At 40.4% G+C, this 24,143-nt stretch overlaps 1 protein-coding gene across 4 annotated transcripts in view; it reads left to right on the plus strand.

Annotated features, from left to right (window-relative positions):
* Positions 1 to 24,143, plus strand: part of gfra1a (gdnf family receptor alpha 1a) — a 118,036-nt gene that overhangs the window by 90,939 nt on the left and 2,954 nt on the right. For all 4 annotated transcript variants that reach the window (XM_032542165.1, XM_032542164.1, XM_032542163.1 and 1 more), the window contains 4 exons: positions 107 to 241; positions 11,464 to 11,645; positions 19,374 to 19,421; positions 23,407 to 24,143. The exon at positions 23,407 to 24,143 is cut by the window's right edge and continues 2,954 nt beyond it. In XM_032542165.1, the coding sequence (XP_032398056.1) occupies positions 107 to 241; positions 11,464 to 11,645; positions 19,374 to 19,421; positions 23,407 to 23,544 (503 nt within the window). In that variant the 3' untranslated portion in view covers positions 23,545 to 24,143. The remainder of the gene's footprint in view (positions 1 to 106; positions 242 to 11,463; positions 11,646 to 19,373; positions 19,422 to 23,406) is intronic.

Below are 24,143 nucleotides of genomic sequence, written 5' to 3' on the forward strand. Positions count from 1 at the left end.
CTCCAGAGGCGTGTGGCCTCTGAAATAAATAGAAATTGTAAATCACTTTGGATAAAAGTGTCAGCTAAATAATGTGTAATATTGTCGTTCCATCCACCTGCTGCAGGTACCGTGGTGACTCCCAATTACCTGCGCTCGCCCAAAATCAGCGTCTCTCCCTACTGCGACTGCAGCAACAGTGGCAACAACAAGGACGAGTGTGACAAGTTCACCGAGTTTTTCACCGAGAACACCTGCCTCCGTAAGTTATGCCTCTGCCCAGCTGTTCTCTATTCCCCTCTACTCTTTCCTGTTGAACTTTAGTCTTATGTGCTCTTCAGACTTCTGTTCTCTCACTTTCTATTTTCATCCACTCTGCTCTGCTGTTTTTTCTGTTTTGGCTCTTTTTTTTTATCCTCTCTTTACTTTCTGTCTTTCTTTTTCTCGCTCTCTCCTTCTAACCAAATGTATCCCATAGCCATGCTCACATTGTTACCCCTCTGCATTATAGAGAAACCAGTCACACTGCACCACAGTGTCTGAATGTGTGTGTGCCTGGAAGCTGTAGCGGAACTCCTGCTCCAGATCTTTGACAGAAAGCGGCTTTCTCATCCAGCGCTCTTATACAACCCCTTTAATTAACAACCCCCCACAAACGCACACACACACACTGTCTGTCTCTGTCCCACACACACACACACACACACACACACACACACACACACACACACACACAAACACAAACAACACACACACACACACACACACACACACACACCACACACACAACACACACACAACACACACCATTTTCAGCCAAGATTCATAAGATGCAGGACATTGTTAATGCGCTGTGGAGATAAGAGATTCATTGTGTGTTTGTCTGTAATCAGAGCTAATTCTGCTCCCTTTGCTTTGATTGTACACTCAGTGGCAGTCAGCTAGCTGCCATCCTCCACAAGCACAGTTTAAATGTAATGTGATTCTTCATTGATTCCTGTACGGAGGTCAGAACACAGGGTCATGTAAAGAGTACAGTATATTGCTTAATGACACCAGAGCTGGATAAGAGTTTTTAATCACCTACGCTTGGTTAAAGGACGGTTACTAAAATCTAGAAAACCACTCGATTGGATGGCAACTGATTCAGTATGAAACATTTGGACAATTAAAACAGTTAATCCTTTTTAAATGATAAGATCAGTGTTCATCCTATCATTCATCCTATCCCATAAGCTCATGAAACAAAAGTGATCCTAACATGGATTAACATATTAATAAGAGGGGTGGAAAGGGATGAACAAATTGTGAAGAATTAGTTTATTGGCTATGATTGCATCTGGAATGTCACGTGGATGTGTGACTATTGTCTAAATTACAAAGTGTAATTCAATGATTTAATGGCTGGTGTCAGGTTGATGAAAAAAAATGGATTTATTAAGCACTGAGACAAATATATATCTTATGCCAGGATCAGACTGTACAAATTTGGCTCGGTTTTGACCCCAACAGAATCATTTTAGACAAATGTTCATGTTCAAAGTCATGTCTGATGCTGAGGGTCGGGACCAACGTGTGACATAATCAAAGATCAGCGATCTAACGTCCGGGACGCTTCATGACACAGACAGTCTAGCGTGTCAGTCTTTTTCCGCCTATCCTGACACGTTCTACAACGTGTTCATTGACGTTGACCAATAGGAAGATACAGTACGTATAAATAAACATGAAGGAGAGACACCACTGCTGCTGTCTGGTGGAGAAACAAGACCGAGGAAAGACACACACTGTGACCATGCAGGCTTTTTTCACGGCAAAGGATCACACTCGCCAGCATCACGCGGTACTGGGCTAGCCACTAGCAGTCATCAGTTTCTCTTCACTTTGACCACTGACGAGCAAAGAAAATTGCACCCTTCTTCAACTGCAATGGCTACCACCTAAATCGGACCAACACTACATGTGGGGCTGTCTGCTCCCGGTGTTCAAAACAGACCATAACCGTTGCTCGTTTGGAAAACGATCTCATCTTTTACAAAAATAGTTCACGTGTATGTGTTCTAACCTATGCAGTTGCTTAATCTGTATTTATTTCAGATCGAAAATGTTCACTTTAAAGACATTTTGTGAGTTTTTTTAGGAAGCTGCCACTCCTTTAAAGCACTGACCAATGAACTTGTGCAGGATCTTGACAACAGCACGCCATAATTGATCTGGGGGCAGGTCTGGGTCATACGTGTTGCCCCTCTTCTGTCAGAGACACAGCCAGGATTTACAGCACTATGTCTGCCTAGTCTAGTCTACATCCTTGATGTTCCACATCCGGGATTGCTCTGTAGCCGCCGCAAAATCCGCCAGATATCACTCATTCAGGCCAGATATCCGTTGTATCCGTTGTGCTTCCTTTGTGTTGGCATTTTAAAGTCTGGTCAATTTCTGAGGACTATGGTTACCTGCTCCTCAGATCTCTGCAGGGTAAATCCAGACCGCTAGCTAGACTATCTGACTCAAATCGGAGTTTGGCCTATTTGTTTCGCAACGTCCGCGTAAAAGCATGGTGAAGTATGTACAAACATGCCGCACAGAGGTAAAAACGCAGAATGCCTGTCGCAGGAACTGAAAATGGCCATCAGCGCTTTTCCATGTCATGCTTATGCAATCACGGGAGGGTCAAGGGGAAAGTGGGAGTTTTCCATTAAGAGATGGGAGGGGAAGCGTAAAGTGCACCTAATGATGTTTTCCGCATTATGTACAAAAACCTCCCGTGACAGCGCCCCTCTAATTTGCGGAGAAAATTGTCCACCTCTTAGAAGCAGGTGTAAACCAGCCGGAAGCGGGTTTCCTCGCACATGCCTCCTGGTGAAATGGCAGCAGTAAGAAGCAAGACGAAGACATAGGTCAAGGAGATGAGCTGAAAGGATCACACTTTTTCAGTTGAGTGAACACAAAATCATTAAGCACTTATCCAGGGTTTGGTTGCAGGGGCAGCAGCTCCAGCAGGGGACCCCAATCTTCCCTTTCCCAAGCCACATCAACCAGCTCCGACTGGGGGATCCTGAGGCGTTCCCAGGCCAGGGTGGAGATATAATCCCTGCACCTAGTCCTGGGTCTTCCCCGAGGCCTCCTCCCAGCTGGATGTGCCTGGACCACCTCCCTAGGGAAGCCCCCAGGAGGCATCCTTACCAGATGCCTGAAACACCTCAACTGGCTCCTTTTGACGTGAAGGAGCAGAAGCTCTACTCCTGAGCTTTGCCTTCTGGCTCAGCTCTCTTTTGGTCACAACGGTGCAAAAAATTGAATGTAAACCTTACCCGCTGCGCCAATTCTCCGACCAATCTCCCGCTCCATTGTCCCCTCACTTGCGGACAAGACCCCGAGGTATTTAAACTCCCTCACTTGGGATAAGGACTCATTCCCTACCTGGAGTAGGCAGGCCTCAAATTTAGAGGTGCTGATCCTCATCCCAGCTGCTTCACACTGCAAACCGATGTAGAGATCCAATCCATTCCAGCAGTTGTAAAAATCCTTGCTACGTTACAAATATTGGCATCAGAATCATTTTGAATAGTAATAGCATCAGCAGTGGGAATATCACAGTCTGCACTCAGCCTTATCACAGCACAAGTACTTAACGCTTCGCTACAGCGCAATTTACGGTATAGTGGGCAAAGAAAGGTGCTGATTACCCGATGAACTGCAGGTTTGGTAAATACGAGTATCAAAGCGGGGGTATTTTGCTTGTTGGCCATGATAACGCTACGTTTGCAAGTGTACTTACCTGAGGGCCTGAGCTTCTGCATACGGGCGCCTGCTCTCCAGCAAAGACCAGAATGAAACCTGGCCTATGTCTGGTTATTGTGCTTTCTGTTAGCCGGCTTCCGGACAAATCATGTGTGACAAAAAAAGTACCACTATAAACATTAAGCAGACTTATAAAATGATGAAAGTTAAACCTAAATTGATTCAGGAAGGGATTGGAAGGGATTTGGATTTAATTGAGGGACTTTCCAGTGGATTCATGTTTTATAAAATGATTGAACCCCAATCCTTTTTGAAATATAACAGAATCTTAAATTTCCTGTAGTTGCTTAAAAGATAAATAGACTAATAGGTAGAGACACCACTTAGTCACACATGTTTCCCTGGATTTCCACCCCGATCTGCCCTGTGCTGAATTGCTGCGGTCCAACGTAGCCGCTCTGCAGTCAGTGAAAATACACACAGTGACTTCAATGGAAACCTAATGACTCCGCCGCCTTTCCGTTCCGCAGTTGGTGGAAATTAGGGGTTAATGATAACTTAATACTTAAATACAAACTGTATCCTCAGAATAGAAGCACACTAGATGATGTTTTGTCTGAGGACATGTTAGCCAGTTGTGTGTCTTGTGGTGAAAGCATCACATCATATATTGGCACAGAAGCCATTGACCACTATCTGTTCAAGGTACGCAGTTTCCTCGTTAGTGAATCAATTTGGTATTCAATTGATGAAGCAATCAGCCACAAGACACCTGTAGTGATCAATCAATCAATCAATCAACCAATCAATTTCTGGATGTGTTCCATGTATGCTCTAGAAAATACTGTGCATTTAAAATGAGCCATATTGACATAACTTACTGCTGGTTTGAGTGTCTTCTGTCAGAATGACTTCTGTCATTTTCACCAACTCTTCTCTGTTTCACTCTCTCATTTATCTTTTCCTCTTCTATTATTACCCCCCCCCCCCCCCCCCCTTCCCCTTGTTTTCTCTGCTCTATTGTCTTTTTACCGTCTGGGTTAACGAGGTTGGTCTGCTGCAGATAAAGGGGTGCTACAGTCTGTGTGTGTGTGTGTGTGTGTGTGTGTGTGTGTGTGTGTGTGTGTGTGTGTGTGTGTGTGTGTGTGTGTGTGTGAATGCGCGTACGCGCTGCATCTTTGTTTATTTCTCACTAAGGGTGTACATGTCTTTGCCTCTGAATGTTCGCATGACTTTATAAGTGTGTCACTGTGAGATTTGCAAGATCACAAAGGGTTAAAGTGGGCTAAAACAAGCTCTCACTCTCTCTAAATATACAGTATATAGGCAAAGTGGATTCTGTATTCTCGCTCACTCTTCCTTTACGGCTTACTTGTTTTACCATTACAACCGTTTCCTTTCACTTGTTCTCCTGCTCGTGCTTTACCTTTCTTCTTTCGGCTCATCCCATCTCTCTGTCTCCATCTCCTTATTTCATGCCCTCCCTCTTTCCGCTCTCATTAAGCTTGATCAGCAGTAACTGGAACTGACAACTCTGTAGATCCTGACACACGCCCGTTACAGGGTCGTGACTACAGAGAAACTACGAGAGATACAAAGAGAAGAGACAAAAAAGCGAGAATATGAACGGACTGAGAGAGAGGACTTTCAGTTATACTGCACTCTAGATGTTGTATTGTTGGAAGACTGAGGAGGATTGCCTGGGATGAATGCCTGGCTCATGTGATACAATGACAGAAGCATATCTGAATATATAAGCATCCTTTAACACAATAAATCCCACCCTTTTCCTCTCTTGATTCCTAGGAATGAAGCAATGTGAACTTTCAAACTGTCAAATTATCAAAGCTAATGTTATATTTCTATTGGTTATGAGAAAGTCAAGCAAAATTAGTTTTTTTCCACATTTTGAGTGCTTTTTAGAGGCCTTAAGAGGTTGAATTTCCAGTTAGAACTATCCAGTAATTCAGAAGGAAAATGGTCAAAGGAATATAAAACAATAGTTTTTCCTTGACTTACCTGCGTGCGGCTGGTTCACACCTGCTTTTAAGAGGCGGACAGTTTTCTCTGTAAACAGAGGCAGATTTTCTTACCTGCAATAATTCTTAGAACTCCTCTGAGCTATGATGCGATCCCGTGGTGGGGTCTCCACCCCCAGGTTTGGAACCACCACATTAACACCTCAAGAGAAACAGTGGAACTATGAGGTATTCAAAACATTTCCGGCATGATGTTTCCCTATTTCTGGAATATGTACAGAATATGCAAAGGTCACACCATCCAACATGGTCACAGTTCTAGTATTACAGCGAACCTTGTACATGTAAAGTGAGATAAAGTGGTAATGTAGACATCTGCGAGGAAGGTGATATCATGTTTGTGCTAATGCAATGTGCTATATGCATCCGTGAAGGTTACATTAATGTTTGGTTTAGAGCTTTAAAAGGTGTGTGTGTGTGTGTGTGTGTGTCTGTGTGTGTTTTAAGGACCAGTTTTTAGACCTTGAAAGGGAGGATATTGTTGTTGTCTCTAGTTATAAGGGCTTTTTAAAGGTTTAAGACTTTCTTTTAGGGTTACGAATAAGGACAATAATAGTACAAGGCAATACTCATCTAATGTGGTTTACGGTCAAGTGTGCTGATGTCATCCATTCCCGTGATATGTGTACAGTTGTAGATGCAGCAGCATCTACAGAAGCTAATTCGCTATGTCAAATCTCAAAGCTGGTGATCTAATGCACCTTTAATCGTAAAAGTATGGTATGCAAAGCCAAAATGCAAATGCATATGCCATATGATTGGATCGGAAGTATACATGTTTATTTCTCGCGGATTTTGTTCATAATTTGTTTTGTAGTTTTTTAAATCTCCAAGTGATCCTGTAACTGAACTCACTGTGAGCCTTCACCGCGGCAACCACCTTAACAAAGGGGGTCTGATTGATTGGGAATAACCAGGCACTGAATAGAAAGATACACTGTATATTCTAATGCATTTTCTATCCACAAATTTAAATAGGACTCAGCACGTCTGACGTCGTGAGACTTCACTTGAGATGCTAACGGTGTTTCACACATGGTCATGGTGCTGAGTATAATTAAGCCTTAGGTGAGGAGCCAGGAAAGAGCCCATCAACACTTACAATATGCTCATCGGCCTTCTGCTGTCTCGGCACAAAACCGCACAATCACATGCTCAAACACATAGGCAAAAAATTAAATATGCACATGCACAGTCATGAGCAAAGTCGCACACATCAGGGCCGCAGGATATTGATGAAAATGACTAATTTTGTGCTGATGATGCAACTCAGACATGAATGCCAGCCCACATTGTCAGCTTTTTATACATCATTTATTTTACAAAGAAACATAGCATTGTTAGATTGAAGAAACAAGATTTGTACCATGATACCAAATGTTTATTTAGCCAGGAGATGTCCCATTAATATGTGCTGCCCTAATCCTCTTCCCCCAGACACGTACAGTGCTAAGCTTAGCTAGGGCTGCAACTAACGATTATTTTAGTTGTTGATTAATCTGTCGATTATTTTCTTAATCAAGTAGTTGTTTGGTCTATAAAATGTCACTAGGGATAATAGGGAAAAATAGGGAAATAGGGAAAAATGTGTTTCCCAAAGCCCGAGATGATTGCTTTGTCCACAACTCAAAGATATTCAGTTTACTGTCACAGAGGAGTTAAGAAACTAGAAAATATTAACATTTAACAAGCTGCAATCAGAGAATTTTTAGTTTTTTCATTAAAAAATGTCAAAACTCAAACTGATTAATTGATTATCAAAATAGTTGGTTGATTAATTTAGTGTAATATTTCACAACTAATCGGTTCTAAATTGAACTACCTAACAAAATACAATAGCAACAAATTAATTTATTTTTTTCTTTAGTCATCATCAGAAAATGTTCTCTATTAATTGTTTGTTTGCGAGAGACAGAGAGAAAGTCTTTCCTTCCATCTTTTGGGATGTCTGGTCTCCCCAGAGGTAAGTCCATCACAGCAGATGAAGCCAGGGAGTTTCCAGGATCTACTTAGTTCAGGATTAATAGTCAGGTTTATTAAATGTGCAGAGTGGACCTTACTCAAAAGGTTCTTTCGAGGTCAGGCTGATTTTTAGCGGAAGCCACATCCACATGGGGGAAGGAAAAGAAAGCAGAGAGGATGGGGAGACCATGTGACAAAAGTAGTAATAATGTATGCACATAAGTATCCACATGTCTTGTCTTTAATGACAAAAAAACGTAGTTGCCTAAGATCCAGTCCATTGTAACCTTATGTACTTTACTGAGAAATCCACAGTATTCTAATCTGTCAGAGCTGCAATCGGACACTGAGGGTTACTCCTGCCAGAAAAAAGAAAGGTTACTGACTTGTTGGAAAAGAAATACCAGCTGTCAATCATTCTTCAATGTTGCCAGTACTGCGGCAGGTGCTCCCTCTGGCCCTGCAGTGCACTTTAGGATGCATAAGGCCACAATGGGGAGGTGTGGACTTGAGTCAGCACACCAGACAACTCCACTCATACTAAAACAACAACAACAATCACTAATGAATTAGAGAATAAGACACAATAGATTTTATGGTTCCAAAGAAAATTTATCTTGGACATATATACAAACAGTATCTGTAGTTCAGGAAATTCAACACAACATAATGCGAAAACAACATCGAATGGTTATTTGAAAGACTCGATGTCCTCCATTCAGAGACAGTTACTCCTGCAGGTGTTCAGATGATGCATCAATGTGAACTTGAATGAATGAGTCTAACATAATAGTAGGAGTTGTTTGAGGTCTCTGGAGTATTTGTTCAGAGAGAGTGGAACAGAGAGAAAAGACTGATGGATTGGTGTGTTAATGAAAGCTGGCACTGTATGAAAAGATGATTTATTTTGACAGATTTGCCAGGTAAATGACAGCCTGGTTGTAAGTTTACATGTATTGATTGTTCATTTTAGTTGCATTACTGTTATTTTAATGCAACTACTTATTGCTTATTTTTGAACACCCCCTGCACCTAATGCGTGGAAGGGCAAAACAGTTTTTTTGCTGTGCTACAAAAGCTCCTCTGAAAGGTTGTCCATGAATGCCATCATTTTTATAAAGTGTATAATGTATTATTGAGGTTCATTTGACAATACAGTTTTTTTTTTTATATATATATATATATATATATATATTTGGCATTAAAATTGGCAAAGAATATAATATAAAACAATGACCTGATCTGATATCTAATATTAATATATGTTGTACTTCATGTAGACATATACCCACGTGCCTCTGCACATGTATGTTTTAATATTTCTGTGGGGTTAAAGAGCTGTTATGCAGATCAGCTCTTCTTTCCTATACTACAGTATCAGGGTCATAATTCACTGTTGGAGGGAAGAATATCATTACGTTCAAATAGCAGCTCTGTAAAGCTCACTTTCTTCTGATGTGTGGTGTGTGTGTGTGGTGTGTGTGTGTGTGTGTGTGGTGTGTGGTGTGTGTGTGTGTGTGTGTGTGTGTGTGTGTGTGTGTGTGTGTGTGTGTGGGTGGTTTTTTACATCAAACCCATAGAACGCTATTAATAGGCCACTAATGGACTCTATGGTAAATAGCCACATCAGCACTCAGGTTTTTGACTGTGTGGTGAATTTATAATGGAGGGAAGTGATAACAAAACTTAAGTACCTTCTAACTCGCCTTTAATTGTGGTCTATGCCGGTGCACTATAAAGCTTTATTTTAACACGGGGACTAACAAGCGTGTGATTCACGATAAGATCCAGCTCTGTGCTAAAGTGACCTGCTCGGAATTACGACGCAGTATTTTTAGTGTGGCTTATAAAACTAATTCTTTACCAGCTCAGCAAACCTCAAAGGCAGAATCATCAAGAGATGTTTGAAGCTTTAATCGCAGTGAAACATCACCTACAGTATGTTAAGATCAGAATGGTATCTTAGTCAGGATAAGTCTTTTTCTGTAAGATGTGTCAGTCTCCCACCTATATCTGGCTCAACTTCACCAAGGGCCACTGGAAAAAAGAGGATGGCATCAAGGGCCAGACATGTACAGTATATAGTAGTGATCTGCTTTTATTTTATCCAAAAAGTAAAAGATCTCTGATAATAATGCATGTTGCTTTTTTTTTTTTTTTTTTTACATTTTTCTAGCGTTTTTTCATAATTTTTGTTTCTTTTTCAGACTTTTTTGTTGCTTTCTATGACATTGTTTTTTAAATTTGGCTTTTTTTTTTTTTTACTTTTGTTGCTGATTCCGAGATTCATTTTATTTTTTGCTACATTTATGTTGCTTTTTTCACACTTTTTCACGCCTTTTGTTGACATAAAGCCCTACAAAAATCAGCATAAAAAATCCTTAGGCATCATAGAATTTAGCAAATCAAGCAACGCAATAATTATATTTTTTACAGCAACCTGTTTCACAGCCTGAATATGAAATCTCTCTGCGTCTGGGGAAATCTTTGAGTCTCAAAGTCGGTAAATCTGCCAAATTGAACAAAAACTGAATTTGCACATTTCACTGTATTTACTCAACATATTTGCTTTAATTGCACAATGCTTGGTTTAGATTCTTTGGTTTTATTGTTGAGTGTGTTCATAATCTGATTTCTTTCACTTTGATATGTTACCTCAGATTAGTTATGTACTGCATCTAGATATTTTATTTTTTTTGTTGAAAATTTTACTTTGTAGGTTTTTTTAACATTACTATGAGTTCCCTCAGTCTGCCTTTGGTGCCCAAGTGGCTGGAAATGGTGATATGTGTAAACCGAGCCCTGGGTATCCTGCTCTGCCTTTGAGAAAATGAAAGCTCAGTTGGGCCGATCTGGAATCTTGCTCCTTATGAGGTCATAAGGGGAAAGGTCACCCTTTCTCTGCTTTGAGAATTTGGCCCACCCATGAGAAAGAGACATCATGGCTTTCAAATGAGCAAAGTGGCAGTTGGTCAAGGCCACACCCCAGCCTCCACCTTGCCCCCCTCCTCCTCAAAAGCTACAGACTCAGAAATGGCACATCCTAAGGAAAGCTCATTGTGGGACTGGCTCTAGTGGCTGGATTCTGCACCAAGGCTGAATTTTGAGAAAGAGACTTCAGATACAGTACTAGGGGACCACTAAGCCTATATAAAAGAGACTTCAGATACTGTTAGGGACCACTAAGGTCTATATAAAGAGACTTCAGATACAGTGTTAGGGGACCACTAGGTCTCTATAAAAGACTTCAAGTACAGTATTAGGGGACCACTAAGGTCTATATAAAAGAGACTTCAGATACAGTACTAGGGACCACTAAGGCCTATTAAAAGAGACTTCAGATACAGTGTTAGGGGACCACTAAGGTCTATATAAAAGAGACTTCAGATACAGTATTAGGGGACCACTGAGGCCTATATAAAAAGAGCCTTCAGATACAGTATTAGGGACCACTAAGGTCTTATAAAAAGAGACTTCAGATACAGTATAGGGGACCACTAGGCCTATATAAAAGAGACTTCAGATACAGTATAAGGGGACCACTAAGGTCTATAAAATAAACTGATACAGTATTAGGGGACCACTAAGGCTATATAAAAGCATCCAAAGAGCACCATGTCATGGGCCCTTTAACTTCTAATGACTTTCTCTTTTTTCAAACTTATTCTCCACTGCTCACCTCCCCATGAAAGTTTTTGTTGTCCACAGCTAATTAGTTCTGTCTCCCACTTTCCTGCTGTAGGTAATGCCATCCAGGCCTTTGGCAATGGGACAGATGTGGGAGTGTGGCAGCCGATGTCCCCTGTCCAGACCACCACCTCCACCACCACCCCCTACAAGAGAAACCGCGAACGCAACCCCAACACCATCGACAACAACATCAACACAGACACTGGCATCTACCACTTCTGTGGCAGCCTACAGGTTAGACAGACACACACACACACACACACACCCACCCACACACACCCACACCACACACACACACACACACACACACACACACACACACACACACACACAACCACAACCTAGTTTTGGATTCAGAGGGCGACTGTGTTCGGAGGCTCCAGGGTTCCGGCTAGTCTGGAACAAATCTGATCCCATAACATGAAAACATTTCCAAACGTTTTTTACAGAAGAATGAAGTTGAGTCACCAATGCTCTTTATCTAAGCCGCTGATCTTTTTATCTGTCTCGCTATCCATATGTCTACAGTGTCTGTTCATTTGCTGCTGCTATCTCTTTCTGTTGCATTCTTCACTGCCTCTTCATTCTCTGGCTCACTTTCTTCCCTTGTTTACTTTTAGGCCAGCTCCATTTGTTTATCTTTTGTCACAATACCAAATATTTTAGGTTAAATCTGTGAATGAAATACTACAAATAATTTGAGGGTTGTTCATATTGCAATCACGCGTAGCATAGGCAGATGTTTTACAGTAAACAACCTGAGACAAGCAAGTGGCTGGTGGAGAAAATGGAACATTTAGCAGCTAAAGAGACAGATGTTTTTTTCCTCAGGTGTTGGTGGAGACCAAACCAGAGCTAAAAGGAGAGTGAATATTGGACTTACGACTCTATTGGGATAAAATAAAAATCTCACTCTGTGTGTGTTTAGCATGCAAGTAGGAAGCTTTTTACTATATTAGCCAGAGCAGTGTGATTTGACAGCAGGGCAGTTTGAGTTGGAGAATTTCTACCATCTGATGGTCAAAAATCACCAAACATGGCTTTAATGCATTGTCTTAAAATGGTAAACTGTAAAAATATTGAAAACAACAAACAAAACATGAATACCAGCATCAACGTGGACTACATTTTTGCAACATTTACAAGATAGTTATGATAACGTGGTTGTCATCATAGCAGGTAAAATAGCTCCAGATTTTACTCTGTAGCCTCACAGGGCCAGCAGTATGTCAATGCTTCAAACCATTAGTGAAAGTATTGGTACATTTATAAAATTCTACTTTGAACTGATCTTTTGCTTGTTGTATAGCATCAAAATGTCAGTTACCATGACTCATTCATCCCCCACATCCTCCTTTTTCCCGTATTCGTCGTGTGTCAGTCTTGCTGTTGACTCACTCGTGCGTATAGATCCATCTGTGTACCTGTATGTGTCAGCCCACTTGTGCCAGATAAGACTCTGAAACTGTATCTCTCAGTTGGAGCAGCCGTTCATGCTCTACAGGAACACCAGCTATCCGGCTGATGAAACAGAAGAATCACAAGCAGCAATCCTGAACACTGGTGATGGGCTCCTCCTGGGTCAGGGAGGATGCGGGGATATTACTGTCATTACCAGCAAAGCCATGACAGGCACTCAGAACTATTTCACATATAATAATACTGCAACTAGATGAAGCATCATCAAATCACTAAAGTTATTCTTAGGTAACTGAAAGTCCTCCAGCAATTTTGAACTGAAATAGTCAAACTATTGTCATCACTTTAGTATCTTTATGCTGTTGTTAATAATGCTCCACACTGCAGTGATCATGCATTATGATGCAGCTCTTCTGAATTGTTTTTGTTCTTTCTGCATGATTTCTGTTATGGATTTAAAGCCCCAATATGCCAATTTTTAAACATATAAACAAGCACATTGTGTGTTTTGTCAATGAACATACTCATAAATAATAAAATCTGTATTCACTTATCAAAATCTAGTTTGTAACCCTACAAACCAATTGTTTATTTATATATCAAGCAAACATTAGCTTGCACAAATTTAAATTCACAATTCATTTAGCTCTGTTTTGGTCTCAACCATCTCCGAAGGGTAATACCTGGCTTTTTAGCACCACTATGTTCACAAGCTAATCGCTAACCTTTGTCTATCAGCAGTTTGGTGCTGGGTTTATCAGAGATTTAAAACTGAACGCAGCTCCTGATGTTGCTGGAGACGGGGTTAATAAGAGCAGTGAGTGGGTAAAACCAAAACAATGAGCTGAGAGAGGCCAAAATGCTCCGGAGAGCCGAGTGGAAATGCAAAGCTGTTTAATAACTCTCTATGGGTTTGTAACTTAGAGCGTATAAGCTCTAATTCTTTTTTTGGATACTCTGTAGCATTATTTATAAGAAAATAAGCATAGTATTTGTAACACTTTCGAAGACTTTTTAACATTAGCTAACAAAAAAACTGTCAAAGTGATAGTGATAGCTGGCTGCAATCTTGTGTTTTGAATGTGTGTGTGTGTGTGTGTGTGTGTGTGTGTGTGTGTGTGTGTGTGTGTGTGTGTGTGTGTGTGTTTTGTATGTTAACTTCATCTACTTGAGTTCTTGGCCCTTTTGTTTAGATTTGAATCACAGATTATGCTTTCCACTTTATGTCCCTGACATTTATTTTTTAACAAATATACTCACACATATATGCAGACATACAGTCCTGCACACACAGACAGAGACTGTAGACAGATGGAATTACACACAAATGCACACAAATAAAAGTGCACTGGCTCACTGACAAATACAAAGTCTGCATTCATAATGCACTTTGGTGGTGTACTGGTGCGTGTGTGCTGTTGGCACAGCTCTGATAACATGTCAAGTACAAGTTAATGAGGGAGTTGTGTTAAACCACTTTTGTAGTGTTAATGTGTGTGTCCAATTCTTAGTGTATTGGAGTGAGGCTGCATGCATGTAAGTGTGTTTGATTTCATGCGTGTATGTCGGCATCAAGGCAGGCTATGCTGTTTTAATGACACACTCCAGGGATAGGCCAGGGAGAAGATTCACTCCATTCTTTTCATTGATCTCTCTTTTTCAGACACACACACACACACACACACACACACACACACATTCTAAATAATAACCATTAACCAGTGACTCAAAACCTCTCTACTTCCAGCCGATGACAGCCCAGCAACACTTACTGTAACAGCGGTGCGTTTAGCTCGGCTTAAAAAAAGAAAGAATCAAAGAGTGGAGGGGGAAATAAGTGGAAGGTATAACCGGTTAAAAGCTCCTTGTTTAAATCTATCTTCCCTTTTGTTAGTGTTCTCAATGCAAGTATTGACTCCTTCATGAAATGTTTAGACAACACAAGGAAAGTGCTTTTGACCTAAAGCTTCAGACTAAAGAGTGTACTTCCTGCTCTTTTTAGCTCTGTGGATGATCTGTTGGTCGACAAATTCAGACTGAAATATCTCAGCAACTATTGGACAGACTGTTATGAGATCTTGTACAGACATTAAATTGCCCCAGAGGATGAATATTCCTTACTTTGGTGACCCAGAATTTTCCTGTAACGCCATCAGTAGGTTGACATTTTTGGCTTTTGGGGAAAAATTAGCACCAGTATTAGGAGGATTACCATACGTATTTGGTGTAGATATCAAGAAAGTGCAGAGGATGAATCTTCATGACTAGTGATCATTGACTTTTCCTTTAGTGCCACCAGCAGTTCAAAGTTGAAATAGCTACTTAACATCAACATCTACTCAAACAGTCTGCTCAACAGTTTGGCACAAACATTGCCCAGGTATTGAATCCTGCAGATTTTGGTAATCCTTTGTTATTTGTTTTTTATCTATCACCACTATCAGGTCAAAATGTCAGTTTGGTCAACTCTTTGGTTTATCAGCTCTAGCTTAGTCTCGCCGTCAGACATAGCTACGGCGCTGTGGAGTAAGGTCTGCCTACATTACACCACAGATACATTCTGGGATAAGAGAAAAATGCTCTGGGTTGTTTGTATTTCTTAAAACCACACAAGGATCACGATCGCACTAAACTCTGAACCTAGCAACAGTGGCTCTGCGTAGTCTCGGGAAGGAACTTGTTTTGGTGAAACATTGGCATCCAGCAAAAAAAAAAAACACTACATACATATATAATTACATACATACATAAACTTAATTTGCTCCATCCAAATTTTCTTCCGTACTAGCATGATGTTTGTGTTTGTTTCCCGTAGCGATGGTATTTTGAGAACGTCAGCACACAGAGAAAGGCAAAGCCAGACATCTGGTGCGTCATGGCAGGCTTTATCCTGGAAATGTACTTCTGTTGATCCACACTAGCCCCAGCTATACTTGTTGTGTGCTAATTAGCAAATGTCAGCAGGCTAACATGCTTAACTAAGAAGGTGAACGTAGTTAACCTTTTACATGCGGCTCATCATCAGCATTTTACAATTGTCATTGCGAGTTTGCTGTCGTTGGCATTTCGCTCAAAGCACTGCATCACAGAGCCGTGAGCACGGCTGTAGACTGTTAGTTTTGTTGTTGTTTTTTTCTTTGCATTGTCTTTGTGAGATGTGAACGTGGTGGAGCAAGTGAGTAGTAGCTTTCTCCAAAAATCAAAACTCTACAAGGACACTCTACAAGGCTTTACCCTTTTTTAAATCATTACAACAGAGCTAGTTGGACCCACAGCAAACTATCCACAGATAAAACAACAAATACAAACACATGCCAGAATGGAGAGGTATACATATACACAAAGAGACACCCAGTTTGAAAGCCCCAGGGCTCCATCCGCCTGTTCTTATGAATGTAGCTGACTCCCAGGCAGGAAGTGCCCTGCACAAATATGGAAATCGACCAAATGCTAATGTGACTTTTCAGGCAGGTATTAGGCAAATCCACAACACGTGGACACCAGGCAGGAATATATGTACTGTATTTGTATTTGTTGACGTTCAAATCTTTTAGAGTTGGAAATAAGTATTGTAGTTGTTTATACTATTAACGGATACATACAAACATACATGATTTTCATATGCATTTAATCACAATGAAAGCTTTCACAGTACAAGTATGATATAATTTAAAGGATTTTCTCACAAAAAAAGAGATGTCTGCGTGGATAGGCAGTACTAGAGGTAAGAGAAAATGTGGTTCTTTTTTTGCGTTTGTTTTGAATCAAGATGGATATAAAAAAAACTTTAACATTGCTCACTCCCTGATGTAAGTCAAGTGCAGATTTGAGTCGTATGTGCGTCACTTTGCGACAAGTAGCCTACGAGATGCTAATGAGAGACTTCTGTAATGTCAACTCAGTAAAAATGGACCTACTTAACGAAGTTGGTTCCCTGCTGGCTACAAGCTAGCATCAGTTGAATGGTGTTTTGAGCTAACGTTAGTAATCAGACAAGCATAGATAGCTACAACGTTTTGGATATGATTCCCATCTACTGTTATTGTTTGTAATGAGAAAAGTTTGTTATTTCATGGATTTCACAAATTTCAGTATGACAGTATGCGCTGTAAACCGTTTAAATCTGAGCATGCACGACTCAAATCTGCACTCAACTCACGTCGGGGAGTGACAGCATCATCAGAAAAATTGTTTTCATTTGTTGTCTTTATGTTAAAAAAAGTGAAAGACAGGTCTGATTTTGGGTTTTTTAGTGGGGTGATTTGGGGAATTGTTTGACCCTTTTGTCTGTATTTGTATCACACATTGTGTCTTTAATTTAATCTCTTATCCCAGAAAGAAAAGCCTTTTAAAAATACGGCCTTCATCCTGCTGAATTTGTTAATTTTGAATCATAGCGGAGACATTATAAAAACATTAGCCGTGGCAGATGGAGCCCTGCTTCTAAACGGAATCTAAGTTCCACTTGCACATCATTTAAATGTCCAACTGTTTTGTCGTGAAACACTCAAAGTGCCCTCAGGATTTCTGTAAACGTTTCTTATCATTATGATCTCTCAGTGTCGCCGTCTGAGATGTTTCAAACTTTTAATGAATCTAAACAATGACTTCCTAACACAGATGGGCGCTCATTGTGAACCATAAACTTACATAAGTGTGTTTAGTTATCGTGCTCCTCCAACCACGTATATTCCTTTGCTACCACACTTGGAATTCTTGGCTTGTTCTTTTGTTTGTTTCTTTATACGAAGGATTGCAATTACACCATGATTTATAGACACCATTCCCGACAAGCTTCTTTTTTCTTTTTTTGGGGGTTTAGTGCTGAAGCAAAGGTGTAATAACAGAATAGAGTTTCTCACTTTCTGTATTACCATGCCCGCTACATCCTGCTGTACGTCCCTATTTTTGGGTCCGAATTCACGATACTGTATACTGCAGCCATTTGTTATTCTGTCACACACCTACAGCCTGAGCACACACACACACACACACACACACACACACACACAGACACACACACACACACACACATATACACACACACACACATATAAATAACCAGGAGCCAAAACTGTAGTTACATTCATGTGCAGCATCCATCCTTAGTGGAAAGATTTAGTATACAGGTCATTAAAAGGAGGAGAAAAGGAGAACATCTTTTCTCCAGCCCTAAACTCCTGCACAGGGTTTCAAAGTCATAATCAGATGCCTTATTTACCAAATACAGAACACAAATTATGAGATGTTCAGATGCTGATTACAAGGCCTGCATTGCAAATCAGCTCATCAACTCGTCGTGGGCTTGCAATCAACACAAGTGGTAATCACTGTTTGTCCAAATTTACCTGAAGAGTACAGACACGGAGCGAAGAATGAAGATTACCGATGGGATGCGTCATCCCTGAACAAATGTCATGCTTATTTGTACATTTGTCCTTTTTTTCTGTTCACGTCTTGTTGGCAAAATGGTCCGATTCAGTCTCCAAGAAATGTTGTTCATCTGACTCAGTAGTGATTCTTATTTAAAAAAAAAAAAAACTGTTATTACATTTTTGGTCAGGATATTTTATTATATTATTGGGTTTTATCATAGTAGTGACCCGTTTAAGAGCCACTTTTATTACATTTTCAGAAAATCCTTACATTATTGAGTGCTACAAGGATCTCTTCCTAATTTGTTAAGAAGTTTTAGATGTCTAACCCTATGCAGACACTTAAGTAGAGCTGGCCAATTTCGGAAGAACTGACAAAAATTACAGTCAATTAATTTCCACAATTAATTTGCGGTGTGATATATTAAAAAACACTATCAAAGCATGCGGCATTGCTGTCGTCACAGAGTGACTGAGTAGTGTGTTGTTGTGGTTGTGTGTGTGTGTGTTTGTGTGTGTGTGTGTGTTGGTGTGTGTGTGTGTTGTGTGTGTGTGTATGTGGTGGTGTTGTGTATGTGTGTAGAGCAAAGACAGTGTAGGTTTGAGCGTGCGACAGCCATTGAATGATAAATCTGAGATGAAATCCAAGGCTGGGTTTGACTGTCCCTCTGTGCTCAGCTGAGCTCTTTTCCTCCTCTGACTGAAAACATCAGAGGCTTTAAAAGTTTAACAGGCTCTCAGGGCAAACTATCCAAGGTTATTGTAGTTATTGTGTTTTTTTTCTCCCCGATTCAGCTTTAGTTTGCAATCTGTTTTTTATGATCAGTTCGGCACTGAGCTTTCATAAACACTCAGATTATATGTGATGCTTGTTCGGAGTTTAGTCACGGTGTTTGAACGCTGATGTCTGTGCGTTGTTGGCACCTGTTGTGTAAAACGTGTTGACAGAATTTTTGCAGTTGGATGAGATTGTAGATTGTTCCATCGATTGTTGATCAAAGCAAATGAATAAGCGCAGATCCTCTGTGCCCTCTCATTTCAGTCCCCTTGTGACAGATGTGTTGTAATGTAACTTTATGTAACTTTAGGACGTTAGTTAACCTTAGGAAACTTACACAACTCGTGGGCTGTAGCGTGGATTGTGACTCTTTGTGTCTTGCTGTTGCAGGCTCAGAAGTTGAAGTCAAACTCCTCTGTCGATGGCGTCTTCTGTGTGGTAAGTTTGTTGTTTATTTCATAAAATTCAGTTTGTAAATTCCTACTTAAAGGTGCCCTGGCACAAAAAAAACGTTTTTATTTGCATTTCTTGAAATATGTTAGCTCCATCTGTGTTAATGTTATGTTGTGAATGTGAAAATGAACTGCTACCTGCTCTGTCAGCTCTAGCCACTGGAAAGATAAGAGGAGAAATCAGACCAATTACAACAGCTGGTCAGTCAGATGTCATGTTGCCTGAGCTCATTAATATTCATGAGCTCGCCCAGTTGCGCTGGGTAAAGGATGCTGATAGCCAGGCTCTCATTGGATCGCTGTTAGCCAATCAGAGTCAAATAGCTTAGCTCGGTGATTATTAATGAGAACTGGCACACATCGAGTCTTCCTGCAGGCTTTCTATACCCCGCTAGAATGGCTTGAAACAAGATAACCAAGGTAACCAAGTAATGAACCACAAAGTAATAAAATACATGTGGCAGGGCACCTTTAAATCATGAGACAATAGCTGTGTTTGAAACTAGTCCCTCACTCACTCTCTCACTCTTCCCTATATAGTGTTTATTAAATAGTCAACTATATAAGGAACGACTAAACAAGATTAAGGACACTATACACTGAATACGTTGTTGTGTCAGTAGATGCGCCGGTTATTTGGGTGTCAGAGGCGCCCATTATCATGTAAACAGACCTACACAAAACACTTCTAATACGTCCCTTAAGCAAAACGAGCACTCAGGAGAATAACGAAAGGTTGTATATACAATATGTTGCGTGTTACTTTTACACTGTTTAGAAACTAAAGCCCACTCCTTTTTTCCTTTTTGGTTTTTGCCGGTGCTTCAACTTCTTCTTCTCCTCCGGGAAAACACGGCTGCGTTGCAATGTGGTACAAGGGAGTAAAATGTAGGGTACAGCCTATTTACACTCAAAATAGTTGTGCGTTGTGGGTATTTTATAGAGGACTATATAGTTATGGAAATTAACCACAGCGAATTGGCCACTACGAAATGGCGAGCACACTATATGGTGAACTATTTCTGGGATGGGGACCAGTTTCCAACACAGCTAATATATAAAATGAATAACATATGAAATTAAGTTCTAAATTAATTTAAGGGTCTAAACTTCTGTTCAGTAAAAGCAACTACATGTGGCCGGGTTGGCTCAGTGGGCAGAGCCTAGCTGTACTCTCCATTAAAGGTGGAAATGCCCAAATAAATAATCTGAAAATAAATAAATAAATAAAAGAAACTACATGACTTTGAGTGGGACAACATAAAATACTGGAAGCTATTGAATAACAACAACTCAGTTAGATGAGTTTCAAGCAGTGTGACCCTCCGTGTTATCGCCTTGGCGGCCATTGTTGTCAGTTGCTGTTGTCCTCAACGCTTTCTTGTAAGAGAGTGAAACATCTCTCACCTTTCTACTTCTTTGTTGCAGTTAAGAAGGGAATCTGTAAAGCAGCGGCATCGCATTTTTCTGAGCATCCTGGAACGCACTACCAGAGATACAACAAAAATAACAAAAATAAAGAAACTTGCATTGACAAGTTGTCTGTCTTAAGCATGTTTCAAGTCTCCCCAAGCTGATGGTTGCAGTGCATTTGGATATTATATATAATGCTTGGTCAGATGTGCTATCAAAGAGCCATGTCTCAGCCTGTAACAGCAACTTGTGTTGGGAGATGAACTCTCAAAATGATTCACCATTGTATCTGACAAAACAGTTTTATTTAAGACCACAAGGTAATTGCTGGAGCTATCAAACAATCACCAGCTGTGATCCGCCCTCGCTGTTGGAAGTCTCTGACCTCCCTCTGACTGTGATTGCCCCGGCAATCCTTCCCACCTCCTTTGTAAACTCCTGGTCTTTGTAGTTCCTTTGAGGGCTGAAATGGGATTGTTGCTTATCTGGTGGCTTTTAAAGTTCACTGTAAATGTCATTGTACAATAATAAGGCAACATGCACTGGACTGACATTTAATAGAGGCAGGGACAGGTTTGGGGGAGATGACCCAGCCGTTAGCTTACGGCTTTATTAGCAGGCAAAAGACCGCTGGTGAATCTTTGTATGCACATTCTTATGCATGGTGGCACATGCAATTTACACACACACACACACACACACACACACACACACACACACACACACACACACACACACACTTTTTAGCTTTCCTCAGTGGCATTTAAGTCATAAAAACAACCTTTTTTACTGCGTCATACCAGATGAATATATTGAATAGTTTTTGAAAACATTTTACTGGAAGGTATCTACATAAGATGGACATGACACTCTTATGCACACATGACACAGTCATGACACACAAACCCTAACCTTAACTTGTCATGACAAAACCAAATGACACTTACTAGAAGAAGTGTTATGTCATAAATGTTTGACTTGTTATGAATGACTTATATGACTTATAATGTTTATTCAGTTATTCACTTCACTTTCATGACAGTGTCATGTCACTCTTATGTAGCTACCTTCAAGTAAAGTGTAACCAAGTTATTTTTATAGGTGATCTTATTGAATTAAACAGTCTTGAAGTATTCCATATCTCGCGGGCTTGAATTAAACTGCAACCTAAAGACCCTTTCATGTCCCAGAGGGTATAACATGCCGCTACAGTCTGATCAAAATAGTTTGATGTGTGGGAGACTTCCATACATAAAGAGCTGAAAAACTAAATACCTAAAACGTTACAATGGCACTTTATGCTTAAAATGCTTGGCAGCATTTTAAGTTTTTTTTCGGGGATCATTTATTAAGCTGTCATAAAAAATATCCCAGAGTCCTGTGTGGATAAGATCCAGAGGCTCCACAGCTGATTCATGAAACATCCTCATGCCACTATCTGGACATTCAGTCCAGCGACTGCTGTCCCTGGTTACACACATTTTCCAAGATGATGTGAGGTAAATCATGCAGTCTTGAGAAAGAGGGAATTGATACAGTATCTAACAACCTTTATATACTTGCTTGATTGAGCGTATGCGTCAAGGCTCACTAATTCTACCCATAAACTTTATATCGGAATATATTGGTGTGTATTTCCTTTATATGAAATGGCGTTTCCTAGAGGGATTTTGGTGCATTTTCAACAGCTCAGTTGCAGAGAAAAGGAGCGTTCATTTAAAAGAAAACTAAATTGTAGCTAAACCTGTCAACATTTTTTACAGTTTACAATTCAAACGTGGTATCTTTGCCCTTTCAAAAGTTTGTCTTTATTTCTGGAACATTGGATCCATGATTTAAGTAATGAGTACACAAAAGATGGCTCCTCTTTTTAGATGAAAACAGTTGATTTTTGCTGGTTGAAATTATTGTCACTGCCGGTGAGCATTGCATCTGTGACTAGGTTGGAACATCTGTCTCCAGATGACTTTGTAATGTGTCCAGCTGACTTGTAGAAAAATAATATGCCTCCAAAAAGTTGTTATTATGCATTGATGGCTACATAACTAACAGCAATAGTAACCCTGTGCTTTAATAGTATCGCGATATTTTATAGTATCGTTCTTTTATTATACATGTGTTGGTCAGTTTGTCTGCTTGACAATCCCATATTTGCAGCAATACCATTGAAGTAATACTAACAAACAGAGAAAAGATAGAAAAGATGTTGATAAAGTTTCATTTTGGGGAACGTCATTTGAAATTGGAAAATATTGGAAAAAAGGTTATAAATTCCAATATCACCCGGGAGAACGGGTTTTGTGTCCTAACCGAACTGTCTAGGTCTTCTGCTGCATTTCATTTATACATACGTCCCGACCCAGAGCGTCCAAAAGGTCCCGCCAAAAGTCCCGACCAAGTGCGTCTAAATATGACGCTAAAGGAGACATTTTGCGTCAGTAACAGACGCCAAAGTCACCTGACCAAGCGTCGCTTTTTGACGCACCGGAAGTGAGAATGTGTTAAAGAATCAGATTGCAAACTCTGTGTCTCCTGTCCCTCTCTGTCTTCTCCCCCAGGACCCTCAGATAGACGGTCCGAGTACATCCAACGCCATCCCGAGGAACTGGGCTGTGTCCAGACGGCCCGCGGGCCTGGCCTCGCTGCTGCCCCCGCTGCTCTGGCTGTGGTACTGCCGCCTGCCGGCCGTCTTGTAGCCTCGCTGCTTCACAGCAACACACTACAACGGACTGACACACACACACACACACACATTTGTATAAAAGAAAAAGCAAAACAAGAAATGATATACTTTTTTTCCCAGTAATACCTGTTGTACTTTTTATTTCCCTTTTGATTCCTCCTTTTGTTTTGTTTTTTAATGAATTCTGTTTGTTGTTCTTTTGCATTGCAGCTGTGTGCTAAAACGGTGATCTGTACATGTAAACTCAGTTTGGCTGTGTGTTCCCTTTGGGTTAGTTGGAAAATGAAAGGGATTTAAAGCTTCTGTGTTGCTCTCTTGCGCCGAAATGACAAAATGCTCAAGGACTACATTCCAATAAACCACAGCTGGTGGCTGTTGGAAAGGTTCATACAACGTAAATTTTACACAGTCGTCAAATTGGTTTCCACCCACGTCTGTTTGTGTGTAGAGGCTATAGGTGGGATCTTTTGCTCAAAAGTCACGGTCAGTTCGGTACCGGCTACATTTTATCACTTGGGCAGCCTTCTAGGTGTTATTCAGTCTCCTCTGTGGTTTGTGTATGTTTTGATAATGACTTGATCTGGTATATATATATATATATACATATATATA

Source organism: Etheostoma spectabile, chromosome 17 (assembly GCF_008692095.1).
Source record: "Etheostoma spectabile isolate EspeVRDwgs_2016 chromosome 17, UIUC_Espe_1.0, whole genome shotgun sequence".
Classification (NCBI taxonomy): Eukaryota; Metazoa; Chordata; class Actinopteri; order Perciformes; family Percidae; genus Etheostoma; species Etheostoma spectabile.